The sequence below is a fragment of the Nerophis ophidion genome, linkage group LG13 (assembly GCF_033978795.1).
Source record: "Nerophis ophidion isolate RoL-2023_Sa linkage group LG13, RoL_Noph_v1.0, whole genome shotgun sequence".
In the NCBI taxonomy this organism is placed as follows: domain Eukaryota; kingdom Metazoa; phylum Chordata; class Actinopteri; order Syngnathiformes; family Syngnathidae; genus Nerophis; species Nerophis ophidion.
Genome location: NC_084623.1, coordinates 15,303,449 through 15,322,157, shown reverse-complemented (window position 1 = coordinate 15,322,157; position 18,709 = coordinate 15,303,449). Strand labels below are relative to the sequence as shown.

Sequence of the window (18,709 nt, the reverse complement as noted above, 5' to 3'; positions counted from 1 at the left end):
CATCAGATTTCATTTTCGATGTGATTTGTCATGATAGCCTACGATCTTGATGGAGTGAAGGTGAAAGGATACATAGCGACATCTCTCATGGATTCATTTGAGTGGCTTAATGGGTTCAGAGTTGGATTTGGGTTACACCATGTTGACTTCCAGAACCCAAACCGCCCGAGAACTCCTAAGTACTCTGCCCACTACTACTACCAAGTCATAAAGAACAATGGTTTTCCTACACCAGAGGACGAAAAGCCACTTTATGGACATTTCTGCAAAGACTTTATCTGGAGTACTGCAACAGCGTCATACCAGGTAATTTGTAGAGTAACGTGTAGTTGCAGCAGATCTAGTAAACACATTTTGCATGTGATTGCAGACTATGTCACATTACCTGTGACTCATGTGTGTTTGATGCCGTTTTCTGAAATAAGTGACATCCACTGCTTCTAGATCGAAGGAGGTTGGAGAGCAGACGGGAAAGGTCTCAGCATATGGGACAAGTTTGCTCACACTCCCCTCCGAGTGTACAACGATGATAATGGGGACATTGCTTGCGACAGTTACCACAAGATAGACGAGGATGTTTCCATGTTGAAGCAACTTAAGGTGACACATTATCGTTTTTCCATATCATGGCCAAGGGTTCTTCCTGACGGCACCACCAGACGCGTAAATGAAGCGGGACTAAATTACTACCTTAGACTGGTAGATGCCCTGCTTGACGCAAACATCCAACCTCATGTAAGAATTCATCTTACTGTCTATGAATGCAATGAGAAGTTTTTAGATTTGTGTCAACTCAATGACTTATTGAATTTGCTTTCAGATCACTCTCTACCATTGGGATCTTCCGCAAGCTCTGCAAGATCTTGGAGGATGGGAGAATGAAACAATTATCCTAAAATTCAGGGATTATGCTGACCTCATTTTTAGCCGACTGGGTCACAAAGTGAAATTTTGGATTACCATAAATGAGCCTTACAATATCGCAAATGTTGGCCATGGTTATGGAGCTGCTGCACCAGGTACAGTTTATTTTAAATTCCATTATTTTGCATGAAATATTTCATACCAAGCTTTAAAAGGGAATTGGATTGCTTAGCGTCCCTATCTCATTGTCAGGTGGTTTTGGGTTTTCAAGTTTGCTTTTGCTTCCAGTTTGCCTCCAGAGACCAGAAAAATATGCCTGTAAGAGTAATTGCAGACTCTAAATAAAATGACAGCATGTGCCCTGGGATTGGATGGCAACCAGTCCAGAATATACCTTTCCTCTTTTCCCAGTTCCCTGAACAGGATAAGCGGCAGGAATTAAATGAATGGATTGACAGTCACGTACTCACAAGAGGCATTACTGGGGCAACGTATCTCAAATGGTAGAGTGACCGTGCCAGCAACTTGAGGGCTCCAGGTTCAATTCCCGCTTCCGCCATCCTAGTCACTGTCTTGGCAAGACACTTTGCCCGCCTATCACCCACACTGGTTTAAATGTAGCTTAAAGATCTTGATAATTGGTTTCACTATATAAAGCGCTTTTAGTCACTAGAGCAGGGGTCGGGAACCTTTTTGGCTGAGAGAGCCAAGAAGCCAAATATTTTAAAATGTATTTCCCTAAGAGCCATATAATATTTTTTTTTTAACACTGAACACAACTAAACGCGTGCATTTTTAAGTAAGACCAACATTTCCAGAGTATAATAGGTCTCTTATTCTTTATAATAACATTGTTATTCTGAAGCTAACTGTGGAGGGGGCGTGGCCTGCGAGCCTGCAGTAAAGCGGGGTGTTGCCAGGACCGGCCTCGAAATCAGCGACAGGTGCGTAGACGGCCCACCTGGGCCTTGTTATCTAATCACCTGTCGCTCTGTTATAAACAGAAGCCAGGAGGAGAGACAGGGTTGGGGCTGGAGCCAGAGCACGAGTGAGGACGAAAGAGAAAAAGACAATTGCTGTAAAGCAACTGAGAGAAAAATAAAATAAAACAATATTGTAACTCTAAAACAAGCTCTTGGTGGTCTGATGAACCCCCAGGAGGGCAACCCCCACACTAACCAAATTACTTCTTACCATTATTGCAACTTCTTGAACATAAAAAAGCATGAGAATGTTTTATATTTTGAACGTTATTTTTAACAGTGTGATTACAAATGGAATTATTCATTTTTTATCGTGTTAAGCAATGTCAGCTCAGATTTATCCAAGAGCCAGATGCAGCCATCAAAAGAGCCACATCTGGCTCTAGAGCCGTAGGTTCATTACCTCTGCACTAGAAAAAAAGTGCTATATAAGGATAATTCACTTCACTATAATTTACATGTTTGAATGAATGTTTGGGTGTTGTCGGCAGCCACATTTTCGGCAGCCACATTTTCGGCAGTCTGCCCCCGACTGACGAAAATTGTAGCTTACCACCATCCAAAGTATGATGGGTTCTCAGTGTAACGCTCTTGGAGTCACTAGAAATAGGCGCTATTTAAATATAATTCATTAATATTTAAAAATGTCAAGTAGAGGTGTGGGAAAAAGTCGATTCGAATTTGAATCGCGATGCTCACGTTATGCGATTCAGAATCGATTCTCATTTTTAAAAAAATCTATTTTTTTTGTTATAATTTTTTATTAATCCAACAAAACAATACACAGCAATACCATAACAATGCAATCCAATTCCAAGACCAATCCTGACCCAGCAACACTCAGAACTGCAATAAACAGAGCAATTGAGAGAAGACACAAACACGACACAGAACAAACCAAAAGTAGTGAAACAAAAATGAATATTATCAACAACAGTATCAATATTAGTCATAATTTCATCATAGCAGTGACTAAAAATCCCTCATTGACATTATCATTAGACATTTATAAACATTTTTTAAAAAGAACAATAGTGTTACAGTGGCTTACACTTTAATCGCATCTCATAAGCTTGACAACACACTGTGTCCAATATTTTCACAGAGATGAATACGTCATATGTTTGGCTCGTTTCATAGTTAAAACAAATTTACATTATTGCAATCAGTTGATAAAACATTGGCCTTTACAATTATAAAATATTAAATAAATAAAATAATCTATTACTCTGCTAGCATGTCAGCAGACTGGGGGAGATCCTGCTGAAATCCTGTTATTGAATGAATACAGAATCGTTTTGAACCGGAAAAATATCGTTTTTGAATCGAAAAAATCGATTTATAATCGAATCGCGACCCTAAGAATCGATGTTGAATCGAACCGTGGGACACCCAAAGATTCGCAGCCCTAATGTCACGCCATTATCAATCAATCAATCAATGTTTACTTATACAGCCCTAAATTACTAGTGTCTCAAAGGGCTGCACAAACCACAACACAAACCACTACAACATCCTCGGTAGGCCCACATAAGGGCAAGGAAAACTCACACCCAGTGGGACGTCGGTGACAATGATGACTATGAGAACCTTGGAGAGGACAATAGCATTACTTACTCCGCTTTTGTTTTCCACTCCAGGGATCAGTTTTAGACCCGGCACTTTGCCTTACATTGTGGGCCATAACTTGATAAAATCTCACGCCGAGGCCTGGCACCTTTACAACGACAAGTTCCGATCCAAGCAGGGAGGGATCATCTCCATCACCATCAACTCGGACTGGTCAGAGCCGAGAAACCCTTATAAGCAGGAGGACATCGATGCTGCCAGACGAGTGGTGCAGGTAAAGTGTTGCAGGTTTTAATATTATTATTACACCACAATACCAATTCCCTACTGAAATGTTCTCCAGTGGAACCAGTTTAGGTCGGGTTTGCTGGTAGCAGCGGTGTTGTTCCCTTAATGAAGACTGGCATTTCTTCATCTGGGCTTGATGTCGGAATAGGTTTGTTGCGATGCTGCCATTTGTAGTCATGTTGTTGCTCTATGTGCACCTCTGTCAAGGATTTAAATTAAGGGGAGATGAGAAGCTACGGAAGCTCCTGGGGGAAAAACGTAATTATTAGACCAGTGAATTGGCAACTTGTCTAGGGTTTACCCTGCCTTCCGCCCGAGTGCCACCGGGATAGGCTCCGCGGTAGAAAATGGATAGATAGATAGATAGATTTTTTCACTAAGTACCACCATAATGAAGTGAAGTGAAGTGAATTATATTTATATAGCGCTTTTTCTCTAGTGACTCAAAGCGCTTTACATAGTGAAACCCATTATCTAAGCTACATTTAAACCAGTGTGGGTGGCACTGGGAGTAGGTGGGTAAAGTGTCTTGCCCAAGGACACAACGGCAGTGACCAGGATGGTGTAAGCGGGGATCGAACCTGCAACCCTCAAGTTGCTGGCACGGCCGCTCTACCAACCGAGCTTTGACTAACATTAAAAGACAGTAACGTAGTATGCCATTAAAAACAAGGCAGATATTTTATTTAACTAGTATATTTAATCTTTCTGGCCACTGTAACATTACACACAGTTTGAACAGTAACACTGTGTTTGAATACAGAAAAATAAAACACTGTACTTAAATTAACCACAAAAAAAAACTTGGCCAAGCCTACTCAAAGACCACTTAAGCCAACATCAACATACATGATTGACAACTTTTATCTACACCAAATTCAAAGGGGACATTTAAATGAAAAAAATATGTCAACATGTTTTGTAGTATTGTTTAGTATCATTTTAGTAAAATCCCCTTTGTGGTTATGTCAAAGTCAATGAAAAGAAATGAATGATCGTGTGTGTGTGGGGGGGGGGGGGGCAGGGGGGGGAATAGAACTACTATGTTACATGTCAATAAATTGCCTCAAGTAAGAAAAATTATTTACTATCACCACTATTTTTTTACGATTGCTGTTACTTTTTTATTATTTTAGTATTTTATTTTTGTAGTTATTTATATATACATTAAATATATATATATATATATATATATATATATATAGAAGAACTTTGAACATGTCACGAGGGAGGTGCGGGACATTGAGTCCGAGTGGACCATGTTCCGCACCTCTATTGTCGAGGCGGCAGATCGGAGCTGTGGCCGCAAGGTAATTGGTGCCTGTCGGGGCGGCAATCCCAAAACCCCTTGGTGGACACCAGCGGTGAGGGATGCCGTCAAGCTGAAGAAGGAGTCCTATCGAGTCCTTTTGGCTCATAGGACTCCGGAGGCAGTGGACAGGTACCGACAGGCCAAGCGGTGTGCAGCTTCAGCGGTCGCGGAGGCAAAAACTCGGACATGGGAAGAGTTCGGGGAAGCCATGGAAAATGACTTCCGGACGGCTTCGAAGCGATTCTGGACCACCGTCCGCCGCCTCAGGAAGGGGAAGCAGTGCACTATCAACACCGTGTATGGTGCGGATGGTGTTCTGCTGACTTCGACTGCGGATGTTGTGGATAGGTGGAAGGAATACTTCGAAGACCTCCTCAATCCCACCAACACGTCTTCCTATGAGGAAGCAGTGCCTGGGGAATCTGTGGTGGACTCTCCTATTTCTGGGGCTGAGGTCGCTGAGGTAGTTAAAAAGCTCCTCGGTGGCAAAGCCCCAGGGGTGGATGAGATCCGCCCGGAGTTCCTTAAGGCTCTGGATGCTGTGGGGCTGTCTTGGTTGACAAGACTTTGCAGCATCGCGTGGACATCGGGGGCGGTACCTCTGGATTGGCAGACCGGGGTGGTGGTTCCTCTCTTCAAGAAGGGGGACCGGAGGGTGTGTTCCAACTATCGTGGGATCACACTCCTCAGCCTTCCCGGTAAGGTTTATTCAGGTGTACTGGAGAGGAGGCTACGTCGGATAGTCGAACCTCGGATTCAGGAGGAACAGTGTGGTTTTCGTCCTGGTCGTGGAACTGTGGACCAGCTCTATACTCTCGGCAGGGTTCTTGAGGGTGCATGGGAGTTTGCCCAACCAGTCTACATGTGCTTTGTGGACTTGGAGAAGGCATTCGACCGTGTCCCTCGGGAAGTCCTGTGGGGAGTGCTCAGAGAGTATGGGGTATCGGACTGTCTTATTGTGGCGGTCCATTCCCTGTACGATCAGTGCCAGAGTTTGGTCCGCATTGCCGGCAGTAAGTCGAACACATTTCCAGTGAGGGTTGGACTCCGCCAAGGCTGTCCTTTGTCACCGATTCTGTTCATAACTTTTATGGACAGAATTTCTAGGCGCAGTCAAGGCGTTGAGGGGTTCCGGTTTGGTAACCGCAGGATTAGGTCTCTGCTTTTTGCAGATGATGTGGTCCTGATGGCTTCATCTGACCGGGATCTTCAGCTCTCGCTGGATCGGTTCGCAGCCGAGTGTGAAGCGACCGGAATGAGAATCAGCACCTCCAAGTCCGAGTCCATGGTTCTCGCCCGGAAAAGGGTGGAGTGCCATCTCCGGGTTGGGGAGAAGACCCTGCCCCATGTGGAGGAGTTCAAGTACCTAGGAGTCTTGTTCACGAGTGAGGGAAGAGTGGATCGTGAGATCGACAGGCGGATCGGTGCGGCGTCTTCAGTAATGCGGACGTTGTACCGATCCGTTGTGGTGAAGAAGGAGCTGAGCCGGAAGGCAAAGCTCTCAATTTACCGGTCGATCTACGTTCCCATCCTCACCTATGGTCATGAGCTTTGGGTCATGACCGAAAGGATAAGATCACGGGTACAAGCGGCCGAAATGAGTTTCCTCCGCCGTGTGGTGGGGCTCTCCCTTAGAGATAGGGTGAGAAGCTCTGCCATCCGGGAGGAACTCAAAGTAAAGCCGCTGCTCCTTCACATCGAGAGGAGCCAGATGAGGTGGTTCGGGCATCTGGTCAGGATGCCACCCGAACGCCTCCCTAGGGAGGTGTTTAGGGCACGTCCAACGGGTAGGAGGCCACGAGGAAGACCCAGGACACGTTGGGAAGACTATGTCTCCCGGCTGGCCTGGGAACGCCTCGGGATCCCCCGGGAAGAGCTAGACGAAGTGGCTAGGGAGAGGGAAGTCTGGGTTTCCCTGCTTAGGCTGTTGCCCCCGCGACCCGACCTCGGATAAGCGGAAGATGATGGATGGATATATATATACATATATATATATATATACTTTTTTCTTTATATAAAAATATATAAAAAAATATTTAAAAAATATATAAAAATATATATATATTTTTTATGGATAAAAAATATATATACATATATATATATATATATATATATTTTTTTTTTTTTTTTTTTTATACATATATATATATATATATATATATATATATATATATATATATATATATATGTATGGTAACACTTTAGTATGGGGAACATATGAACCATTAATTAGTTGCTTATTAACATGCAAAATAGTTCATCAGTCATTATTGAGTACTTATTAAGTACTTATTCTACATGGCCTTATTATACAAGCAGTGAGCCATTAACTAAGAGTCTTCCCTAACCCTAACCCTTACCCTAACCCTATGTTAATAAGCAACTAATTAATGGTTCATATGTTCCCACATACGATTGAGAAAGTATCCCCAATTTGTTGCAAAGTGGTGAAAACATTAAAAAAAAATGACTAAAAAACTGCATTTCAAGATGTTCAATATTTATTGAAGTGTACTTTTTGCTAACATAGATTGAAAGTTTGTTTACTTTTGTCATACGTAAAAGTTATTAACCTTCCAAATACAATGGCAAAAAAGTAATGAAAACATTTTAAAGTAATACTTGCATTACAAATAATTTGCGAGAGAATAAACACTATATCGACAAAAGTATTTGGCCACTTGCCTTTTACTCACATATGAACTTGAAGTGGCATCCCACGGAATTGTCCAAAATTTTTGGGTATCCTGGAACATTCAAAGTTCCTTTCAAGCCCAACTCCTGCAAAACAACCCCACACCATAATTCCTCCTCCACCAAATTTCACACTCGGCACAATGCAGTGCGAAATGTAGCGTTCTCCTGGCAACCTCCGAACCCAGACTGGTCCATCAGATTGTCAGATGGAAAAGCGTGACTCATCAGTCCAGAGAACGTGTCTCCACTGCTCTAGAGTCCAGTGTTGACGTGCTTTACACCACTGCATGCAACGTTTTGCATAGGACTTGGTCGTGAATGGCTTAGATGTAGCTGCTCGGCCATGGAAACCCATTCAATGGAGCTCTCTGCGCACTGTGTGTGGGCTAATTGGAAGGTCACATGAAGTTCGGAGCTCTGTAGCAACCGACTGTGCAGAAAGTCTTTGCACTATGCGCTTCAGCATCCGCTGACACTTCTCTGTCCGTTTACATGGCTTACCAATTGGTGGCTGAGTTGCTGTTGTTCCCAATCTCTTCACTTTTCTTATAATAAAGTTGACTTCGGACTAATTAGGAGCGAGGAAATTTCACGACTGGATTTGTTGCACAGGTGGCATCCTATGACAGTTCTATGTTGGAAATCACTGAGAGCGGCTCATTCTTTCACAAGTTTGTAGAAACAGTCTACATGCCTAAATTCTTGGTTTTATACACTGGACCAAGTGATTAGGACACCAGATTCTCATCATTTGGATGGGCGGCCAAATACTTTTGGCAATAGAGTGTACATTGTCTAGCAAAATGTATTATCGACTCAAGCCTGGGTGAAAGTCGCAAATAAACGAGATACTGGCTTACGTCCACATGACTCAGCCAGTCCGAGGAACGTCGACTTAAACGGGTTCCACTACTATTTTGTGCAGCAACATACGAACATGTTTGATTTCCACCTTACACAGTTCTACATCGGATGGTTTGCCCATCCCATATTTAACGGCGACTACAGCGATATGATGAAGACGATCATTCGCAGGCGAAGTTTAGCAGCTGGTCTACCAAAATCTCGGTAAGTGGCACTTTTCGGTTTCTTTAACGGGATAAGGTATCACATTTTATTCCTCCAGGTTGCCGGAATTTACCTCAGAGGAGATTGAAAGAATCAAGGGAACTTATGATTATTTTGGTTTCAACCATTACACCACAGTCCTGGCCTTTCCTGTGGACTACGGAAACCTTCAGCATTATGATGCTGACAGGTAAGCAACTCCAGCTTTATCAGTCATGAGGAAATTAGAAATAAAATCTTTAGAAATTTGAAGTTGATTCCAAGATAAACATTTTTTTTTTCAGAGGCGCAGGAACGATTGCTGATCGCACTTACCTAGATTCAGGGTCATCCTGGCTAAAGGTCTCCCCGTTTGGATTCCGGAGAATATTAAAGTTCATTAAGGAGGAATATGGAAATCCACTTGTCATTATCACTGAGAACGGCATCTCAGAGCGTGGGCCTGTAGACCTGAATGACGTCCACAGGAGCTACTATTATGAGAAATACATCAACCAGGTGTTGAAAGGTAATAAAAGCCACCATGGCGACTACTAGTCGACTAAAGTAACAGTTGGTGTTCTTCCCTGCAGCTTACTTGTTGGACGGGGTGAATGTTAGAGGTTACACGGCTTGGTCATTGATGGACAACCTGGAGTGGGCCACCGGCTTTTCAGAAAGGTTTGGCCTTTTCTACGTCAATCGCTCCGACCCCAAACTTCCTCGATTGGCCAAGACCTCCGTCTTCTCCTACGCAACCATCATCACCTGCAATGGATTCCCGGACCCTGCTTCTGGGCCGCATGACTGTCTAAACCAAGAAGTGGAAGGTAATAGACATGCGCGGATAGGCTATTGTTTCATCCGCATCTCCAAAGTCGTCATCCACCCGCCGTCCACCCTAACCAAAATTTTGTCACGACCGTACCCGCCCGCTGAAATACATTAGAGGTTGTCCGCCTTTACAACTCTCAGAGCTACATAAACCTGTTACACAGAGTAGTGATGACAATTGTAGCCGCTAACGTTCCCGCAATTATCCAATAGCGTTCATCCTGATTACAAGAACATGGACGTGCTGTGAAGCCATTGCCTTAGACACCATCAACAACATGTATGAACCCATTGATGGTCCAGCATCATGTTGTGTGTAGCCTCCGCATTTACAAGTTCTAGATTGAAAGGCATACTGGGTGATACAGAGTACACTGATGGTTGTGATATAAACAACTTAAACACTTACTAATATGCGCCACGCTGTGAAGCCACACAATACAAGATTGACAAACACATTTCAGGAGAAAATCTTCACAGTAACACAACATAAACGCAACACAAGAAATACCCATAATCCTTTGTATTCGTGACACATCCTGAATATATTTTAAACCCCCGCGCCCCCAACCCCACCCACCTTACCGACGCACGGGGGGGTTTGCTGCTAGCGGGGTGTATAAAATAGTCCGGAATTTGTCATGAATACAAAGGATTATGGGTATTTGTTGTGTCGCGTTTATGTTGTGTTACTGTGAGGATGTTCTCCTGAAATGTGTTTGTCGTTCTTAATTGGTGTGGCTTCACAGCGTGGCGCATATTACTAAGAGTGTTAAAATTGTTTATATCACAACCATTAGTGTACTCTGTGTCACCCAGTATGCCTTGCAGTCGTGTGCGTGTTGCCGCGGAAGCCACACACAACATGATGCTGGACTGAGAAGCAGATCGTACATGTTGTAGTAGGCGACAAAGTCAATGGCTTCATAGCACGCCCTAATACTTATTATCTGGGTGACTACCGGCAGTCATTCAGGAGAATAATGGTGTTACTTATTGTCTTATTCGCTTTATGACACAGGTCTTAAATGGCAAAGGATACTGATCACAGAACCATGCATATCAAATATTTCCGTGTGGTTCAACCGCCACCTGCCCGAATCTAATTCAAATCTATTTTTTCGTCATGTCAACCGCCCGACCCGCAGTTTATCCGCGGACTCCGCGGATGAGACCGCAAACCGCGCATCTCTAGAAGGTAAACAGAAGCAGAAAAAAACACTGCATTATATTATTTGTATTGTGATGTGATAACCCAAACACGATGGTACCCCAATTTTACAAAACATTTAAGGTTAAAGGCCTACTGAAACCCACTACTACCGACCACGCAGTCTGATAGTTTATGATGAAATATTAACATTGCAACACATGCCAATACGGCCGGTTTAGTTTACTAAAAATTACAATTTTAAACTTCCCGTTGAGTTTCTTGTTGAAAACGTCGCGGAATGATGACGCGTGCAAGTGACATCACGGATTGTAGAGGACATATTAGCGCAGCAATATTTGCGGCTAAAAGTCGTCTCTTTTCATCGTGCAATTAAACAGTATTCTGGACATCTGTGTGGCTGAATCTTTTGCAATTTGTTCAATTAATAATGGAGAAGTCAAAGTAGAAAAATGGAGGTGGGAAGCTTTAGCCTTTAGACTAGGGGTCGGGAACCTTTTTGGCTGAGAGAGCCAAGAAGCCAAATATTTTAAAATGTATATCCGTAAGAGCTGTAAAATATTTTTTTAACCTTGTACACAACTAAACGCGTGCATTTTTAAGTAAGACTAACATTTCTAGAGTATAATAGGTCTATTATTCTTTGTAATAACATTGTTAGTTGTCTACAATGTTCACTATTTTATTTAAGGCCAGATTTGTTCTTTGGTTGCAATAAGGAACATATGCTTAATGAACCACAATATTTTTTAGGTAAAATAAAGCCAATAATGCCCTTTTTTTGTGGTCCCCTTTATTTAGAAAAGTATCCAAAAGTATCGAAATACATTTTGGTACCGGTCAATATTTTTTAGGTAAAATAAAGCCAATAATGCCATTCATTGTATGTGGTCCCCCTTTACCTAGAAATGTATCGAAAAGTATCAAAATACAGTTTGGTACTGGAACCAAAATATTGGTATCGGGACAACCCTACAATGTACTAATATGATCCAATTAACATGTGGGTTCTTCCGAGGATGTTGTAGTCATAATGATTTGTGCAGTCCTTTGAGACATTTGTGATTTGGGGCTATATAAATAAACATTGATTGATTGATTGATTGAATTTTAAAAACTCTTCAAAGTGTCTACAAAGTACAAAGAAGAAGAAGCATGATAATAATACTCTTGATTATCTCACCGTATCAAATTCAACTTACTTCACTAATTATGTATTTAATTCAATGTTATTACTTATGGAGTATATTGTGAATAAATTGAGAAAAGGGAAGTGAACACAAGTGTTAGCAACTGCTATGTAGTGGAATCAGGGTAGGACTAAATAATCTCTGCTTCTTCCTACTCCTTTTTGAACATATTGAATAGAGAAACTGGAAATTGTGATGTTACATGTTGTAATTATATACACAACTTAAACTCAACATTAAGGACTCATATCTCTTATACGTGGCTGCCATCTGGTGGTCACTTTTATCATTACAATTTCAAAGGCAGAACCAGAGAAATGGTCATGATGTGCACAAGCCAAGGATTTTCCATCCATCCATCCATTTTCTACCGCTTATTCCCTTTCGAGGTCGCGGGGGGCGCTGGCGCCTATCTCAGCTACAATCGGGCGGAAGGCGGGGTACACCCTGGACAAGTCGCCACCTCATCGCAGGGCCAACACAGATAGACAGACAACATTCACACTCACATTCACACACTAGGGCCAATTTAGTGTTGCCAATCAACCTATCCACAGGTGCATGTTTTTGGAAGTGGGAGGAAGCCGGAGTACCCGGAGGGAACCCACGCATTCACGGGGAGAACATGCAAACTCCACACAGAAAGAACCCGAGCCTGGATTTGAACCCAGGACTGCAGGACCTTCGTATTGAGAGACAGACGCACTAACCCCTCTGCCACCGTGAAGCCCTCCAAGGATTTTCATGGCATTTAAATACCATTGAGTCACTTTGAAAGAATCGTTTAGTAATATTTGTCAATTAAAACCTGACCGGAGCCATCGATCGTAGTTTGAAGCTCGCTGACATATATATGTGCTTAAAATTGCTACTGAGAGATGGACTTCTTAAAACTGGGCTGGCGATTGTTAGTTCTACAGCAGGGGTCACCAACCAGGTAGCCCGTAAGGACCAGATGAGTCTCCCGCTGGCCTGTTCTAAAAATAGCCCAAATAGCAGCACTTACCAGTGAGCTGCCTGTATTTTTTAAATTGTATTTATTTACTAGCAAGCTGGTCTTGCTTTGCTCGACATTTTTAATTCTAAGGGAGACCAAACTCAAATAGAATTTGAAAATCCAAGAGAATATTTTAAAGACTTGTTTAATAAAATTCATTTATTGTTTTACTTTGCTTCTTATAACTTTCAGAAAGGGCCGCACTTTGGACTCGCCTGGTCTAAAACAATTGATGTAGATCGGATTGAAATCTTAATATTTTTGCCCAGGTCTGCATTAGAACAAGATGCCCATTTGTGTGTTGAAAGAAGCTGGTTTCCACCAAATCCATGTAATAATCAGGGCCTTCTTGGACTCTTGCGTTTGGGGCCCCAGAATTTGGCGCGACGCCCCTGTCTATACACATAACATAATAATGGTAAATTATATTTTATCGGCGTAATAACAGTAAATGTGCTTTTGTGTCTTCTTCGCAGGGACAAATGTTCCTAGCACATCTCTTCCCTCCGTCGACACCGTGGACTTCCTCGGCATGACCCTTTCCACCGGTGACGCTGAGACTGGCCTCTACACCATGTTTGCTGCGTGCATCGTGGCGGTGATTGCCGTTTGTTCATCCTTTACGTTCTTTAGGTCAAAGGGGAATTCTTACATTACAAATCTGTAATATGGAGTTGAAACTAAACCCAACGTCCACTTTCGGTACGTTGAAGTTCCCTGGGCTGATAAGAGAGTACCAGTTGATAGAAAGGGTTGACATGCTACAGTAAGAACTGTGTTCAGTTCTACAATGCAGTGCCTAGTGTACACTTATATACACAGTATGTAGGACCAGCTCTTAGAAAATTCTGTGGTATGTGTTTATATTTGCTTTAGGTAAAAGTCATTAATGCAGGGGTGTCCATATATATATATATATATATATATATACACACACACACATACATATATACATATATATCCATCCATCTTCTTCCACTTATTCGAGATCGGTTTGCAGGGGCAGCCTCCTAAACAGGGTAACCAAGACTTCCCACTCTACAGCCATTTAATCCAGCTCCTCCCGGGGGATCCCAGGCCAGCCGGGAGACATAGTCTTCCCAACGTGTCCTGAGTCTTCCCCGTGGCCTACCAGTCGGACGTGCCTGAAACACTTTCCTAGGGAGGTGTTTCGGTGGCATCCTGACCAGATGCCCGAACATACATATATACATACATACAAGTGTGTGTATGTGTATATATGTATATGTGTGTGTCTTGATTGGATTATTCAGAGAATAGTGCTCGATACCATGGTAGAGCGCAATATACATATACATATATATATATATACACACACACACACGTGTGTATATATATGTATATACATATACGCATATATAAACGATATATATACAAACCCCGTTTTCATACGAATTGAGAAAATGTGTTAGATGTAAATAAAAACAGAATACAATGATTAGCTAGTCCTTTTCAACCCATATTCAATTGAATGCAGTACAAAGACAAGATATTTGATGTTCAAACTCATAAACTTGTTTTTTTTTTTGCACATAATAACCTAGAATTTCATGGCTGCAACACGTGCCAAAGTAGTTGGGAAAGGGCATGTTTACCACTGTGTTACATCACCTTTTCTTTTAACAACATTCAATAAACGTTTGGGAACTGGAATTGTTTCCCATTCTTGTTTTATGTAGAGCTTCAGTTGTTCAACAGTCCGGGGTCTCTGTTGTCGTAATGCGCCACACATTTTCGATGGGAGACAGGTCTGGACTGCAGGCGGGCCAGGAAAGTACTACGAAGCTACGCTGTTGTAACACGTGGCTTGAAATAGTCTTGCTGAAATAAGCAGGGGCATCCATGATAACATTGCTTGGATAACAACATATGTTGCGCCATACCTGTATGGACCTTTCAGCATTAATGGTGCCTTCACAGATGTGTAAGTTACCCATGCCTTGGGCACAGATACACCCCCATACCATCACAGATGCTGGCTTTTGAACTTTGCACCTAGAACAATCCGAACGGTTATATTCCTCTTTGTTTTGGAGGACACCACGTCCTCTGTTTCCAAATTAAATTTGAAATGTGGACTCGTTGGACCACCTTTCCACTTTGCATCAGTCCATCTCAGATGAGCTCGGGCCCAGCCAAGCCGGCGGCGTTTCAGGGTGTTGTTGATAAATTGGTTTGGCTTTGCATAGTACAGTTTTAACTTGCACTTAGAGATGTAGCGACCAACTGTAGTTACTGACAGTGGTTTTAGGAAGTGTTCTTGAGCCCATGTGGTGATATCCTTTACACACTGTCCTTTTATTCAATGCAGTACCGCCTGAGGGATCAAAAGTCCGTAATATCATCGCTTACGTGCGGTGATTTCTCCAGATTCTTTGAACCTTTTGATGATTTTACAGACCGTAGCTAGTAAAATCCCTAAATTTTGCAATAGCTCGTTGAGAAATGTTCTAAAACTGTTCGACAATTTGCTTACAAACTGGTGACCCTCGCCCCATCCTTTTTTGGGAATTACTTAGCATTTCATGGAAGCTGTTTTTATACCCAATCATGGCACCCACCTGTGGGATGTTCCATATAAGTGTTTGATGAGCATTCCTCAACTTTATCAGTATTTATTGCCACCTTTCCCAACTTCTTTGCCACGTGTTGCTGGCATCATATTCTAAAGTTGATTATTTGCACAAAACAAAAATGTTTATCAGTTTGAACATCAAATATGTTGTCTTTGTAGCATATTCAACTGAATATGGGTTCAAAAGGATTTGCAAATCATTGTATTTTGTTTATATTTACATCTAACAAAATTTCCCAACTCATATGGAAACGGGGTTTGTACACACACATATGTATATAAATACATATACACACACACACACACAATGTATATGCGTACGCACATAAACATACATACATTGTACACACACACCAGATTTCTTGGATGTGTTGACAAATCAAACCACGCTGAAGCCAAATCAGACACTTGCTTTTTTTTTCATCTTTTTTAATGAAAACTAACCACAAAAACTATCATTACAAAAAAGTATAAAAAGTACAAAAAGCATTTTTCAAAAATAACTTGAGATGAGTTGGCACAAATGGTACTGTGGATATACACTTTAAATAGAAAAGATGGCAGCTGTGTAGAACGCAATAAAGACATTAAATTCACATTGATGTGATTGTTGACTTAAAGTGTAAACCACACAAACCTTTTTTTTTTTTAAAACACAAATTAATGTGACACAGATATCCCTTTTTTTTTTTTTAACCGAACAACAAAAACACATGAACGAATGTACCGAAATCTTTCAAAAAGGGAATAAGTTGCACTTGCATTCAAATTGTACCATTTTCAAACTGTGCTTGTTCCACAGATTAAAGCAGGCAGTGGGGAACTAAGACAGCAGTGAGTTATAAAAAAATGTAGCAAAATGACAATATCAAAAGTAAAAAAAAAAAGATAGAAAAACCGTATAAAAACACTTTGAAAACAACAATATTAAAGAGTTACATGTTTTTCAAGCATTACCCAGGTTTGTTCATACCTTTGGACGGACACCTTGACTGTTCAAGTTAGCATACCTGGCGCCACAGGAGCCACCAAGCCAAAAACATTTTTAAAGGTCAAGCACACTTGACGACAAAAAACTGCATGGGCGTCTCCAGTACCTTCTGTAGCAAGCGCTCGCTCGCGTTCCTGAATAACAACGTCGACACGTGGAATTCCAGTTCTAAAGCTGACGTCAAGATGCATCGACTGAACTTCCAACCATTGCCACTCTTCAATTCTCTAAGTTCTAAGACTCGTAAGAAGGATTTCATACAAATAACATAAAAAAAATAAAAAGGAAAGATAGAAGTTGCCCTGAGGGGAACCGTTGTGAACCGGTAACTGTCATTTGAAAGCACTTTGGATCTTCATCGAACAGACTGAGGTCTCAAGTAAAGTCAGGCGGAGACCACTTTCTCCTCTGAACCGGTCCTAACACTGACAGGCTTGGGCTGACTTCATCCACCTCAAGCTAATTCCTACATGGTCACACACTTCCAGTTTGCTTCCTTTGTGTCCATTCGCTGCGCCTGATGTTCCTTTCAGTGTCCACAGAGCGGATGCAGGCTTAAGCGCGCATACCTGAGAGAAGAAAGAGAGATTGAGGGGTTACTTGGGTATTTAGACCAGTGGTTCTTAACCTGGGTTCGATCGAAGCCTAGGGGTTCGGTGACTCAGCCTCAGGGGTTCGGCAGAGGTCAAAACACACCAGGCTCATCGTGTAAATAAAAACTTCTCCCTATCGGCGTACTATGGATACCCCCAAACAATGTTCCCGCTAAAGTTCCATCTGATTTACAGGTGTGTAATTAGTTGTGAGTTCATGCACTGTGTTGGTTTTGTTCTTTGAACAAGGTGATGTTCATGCACCAGTAAAAAAACATAACTTAGAAAAAATAAATTTAAAAAAGTTCACTAAAGAAGGGTTCGGTACCTTTAACAAAGTTAAGAACCACTGATTTAGACACTTGCAGTCATGGTCAAAAGTTTACATACACTTGTAAAGAACATAATGTAATAGCTGTCTTGACTTTCTAATCATTTCTACAACTCCTATTTTCTTTGTGATAGAGTGATTGGAGCACATACGTGGTCACAAAAAACAATCAATCATGAAGTTTGGTACTTTTATGAATTTATTATGGTCTATAGACAGCAATTTTAAACTAGACAAGTCAAGGGCGTTTTAAAATCGTGTTTTTATTGCCTTCGTCTTTAAGTAAAGGTTAAACCGTTTTTATCTTTTAACCTTTTTGAACAAGTCGTGCATGCTTTTATTTCAAGTGGCCTGGACTACTGCAAATCACTTTATGCTGGCATTAGCCAAAAAGCTCTCTCCCGGTTGCATTTAGTCCAGAACGCGGCAGCACGACTTTTAACAGGGGCCAGGAAACGCCAGCATATAACCCCAATTCTTCAGAGTTTGCACTGGCTCCCTGTTCATTTCAGATTTGATTTTAAAACATTGCTGTTTGTTTTTAAATCTTTACATGGACTGGCACCTCAGTATATCTCGGACCTCATCCAAATTTACACTCCTGCGAACGATCTGAGGTCCGAGAGCCAGTTCCAGCTCGTGGTGCCCAAGACCAGACTTAAGACCAGGGGAGACGAGGTCTTCTCTGGGGTCGGCCCTAAGCTCTGGAACACTCTGCCCCTCCATGTTCAAACTGCTTCCACAGTGGAGTGTTTTAAGTCTCGTCTTAAAGGGGAACATTATCACCAAACCTATGCAAGCGTCAATATATACAGTACCTTGATGTTGCAGAAAAAAGACCATGTATTTTTTTAACCGATTTCCGAACTCTAAATGCCTTTCTGTTTATCGGTCTTTCAGCGATGACGTCAGAACGTGATGTCACCGTGGTAACACACCCGCCATATTCATTTTCACATTACAAACACCGGGTCTCAGCTCTGTTATTTTCCGTTTTTTCGACTATTTTTTGGAACCTTGGAGACATCATGCCTCGCCGGTGTGTTGTCGGAGGGTGTAACAACACTAACGGAGGGATTCAAGTTGCACCACTGGCAAGAAATCTGCCGCCAGACCCCCATTGAATGTACCAGAGTGTCTTCACATTTTACCGGCGATGCTAAGACATACATGGCACAGAGATGTATGGATAACCTGCAGATGCATTTGCAACGATTAAGTCAACGAAATCACAAAGGTGAGTTTT

At 41.9% G+C, this 18,709-nt stretch overlaps 2 protein-coding genes across 2 annotated transcripts in view; one reads left to right on the top strand and one right to left on the bottom strand.

Annotated features, from left to right (window-relative positions):
* Window positions 1-16,386, top strand: part of LOC133564869 (lactase/phlorizin hydrolase) — a 28,502-nt gene extending 12,116 nt beyond the window's left edge. Inside the window, exons 9-18 of the mRNA XM_061919410.1 lie at window positions 38-306; window positions 445-735; window positions 821-1,019; window positions 3,488-3,690; window positions 8,675-8,781; window positions 8,840-8,971; window positions 9,066-9,289; window positions 9,354-9,590; window positions 13,429-13,559; window positions 16,351-16,386. Of these exons, the coding sequence (XP_061775394.1) occupies window positions 38-306; window positions 445-735; window positions 821-1,019; window positions 3,488-3,690; window positions 8,675-8,781; window positions 8,840-8,971; window positions 9,066-9,289; window positions 9,354-9,590; window positions 13,429-13,559; window positions 16,351-16,386 (1,829 nt within the window). The remainder of the gene's footprint in view (window positions 1-37; window positions 307-444; window positions 736-820; window positions 1,020-3,487; window positions 3,691-8,674; window positions 8,782-8,839; window positions 8,972-9,065; window positions 9,290-9,353; window positions 9,591-13,428; window positions 13,560-16,350) is intronic.
* gjc4b (gap junction protein gamma 4b) overlaps window positions 15,949-18,709 on the bottom strand; it is a 28,313-nt gene continuing 25,552 nt past the window's right edge. The window contains exon 3 of the mRNA XM_061918450.1: window positions 15,949-17,108. Within this exon, the coding sequence (XP_061774434.1) occupies window positions 17,095-17,108 (14 nt within the window). The 3' untranslated portion in view covers window positions 15,949-17,094. The remainder of the gene's footprint in view (window positions 17,109-18,709) is intronic.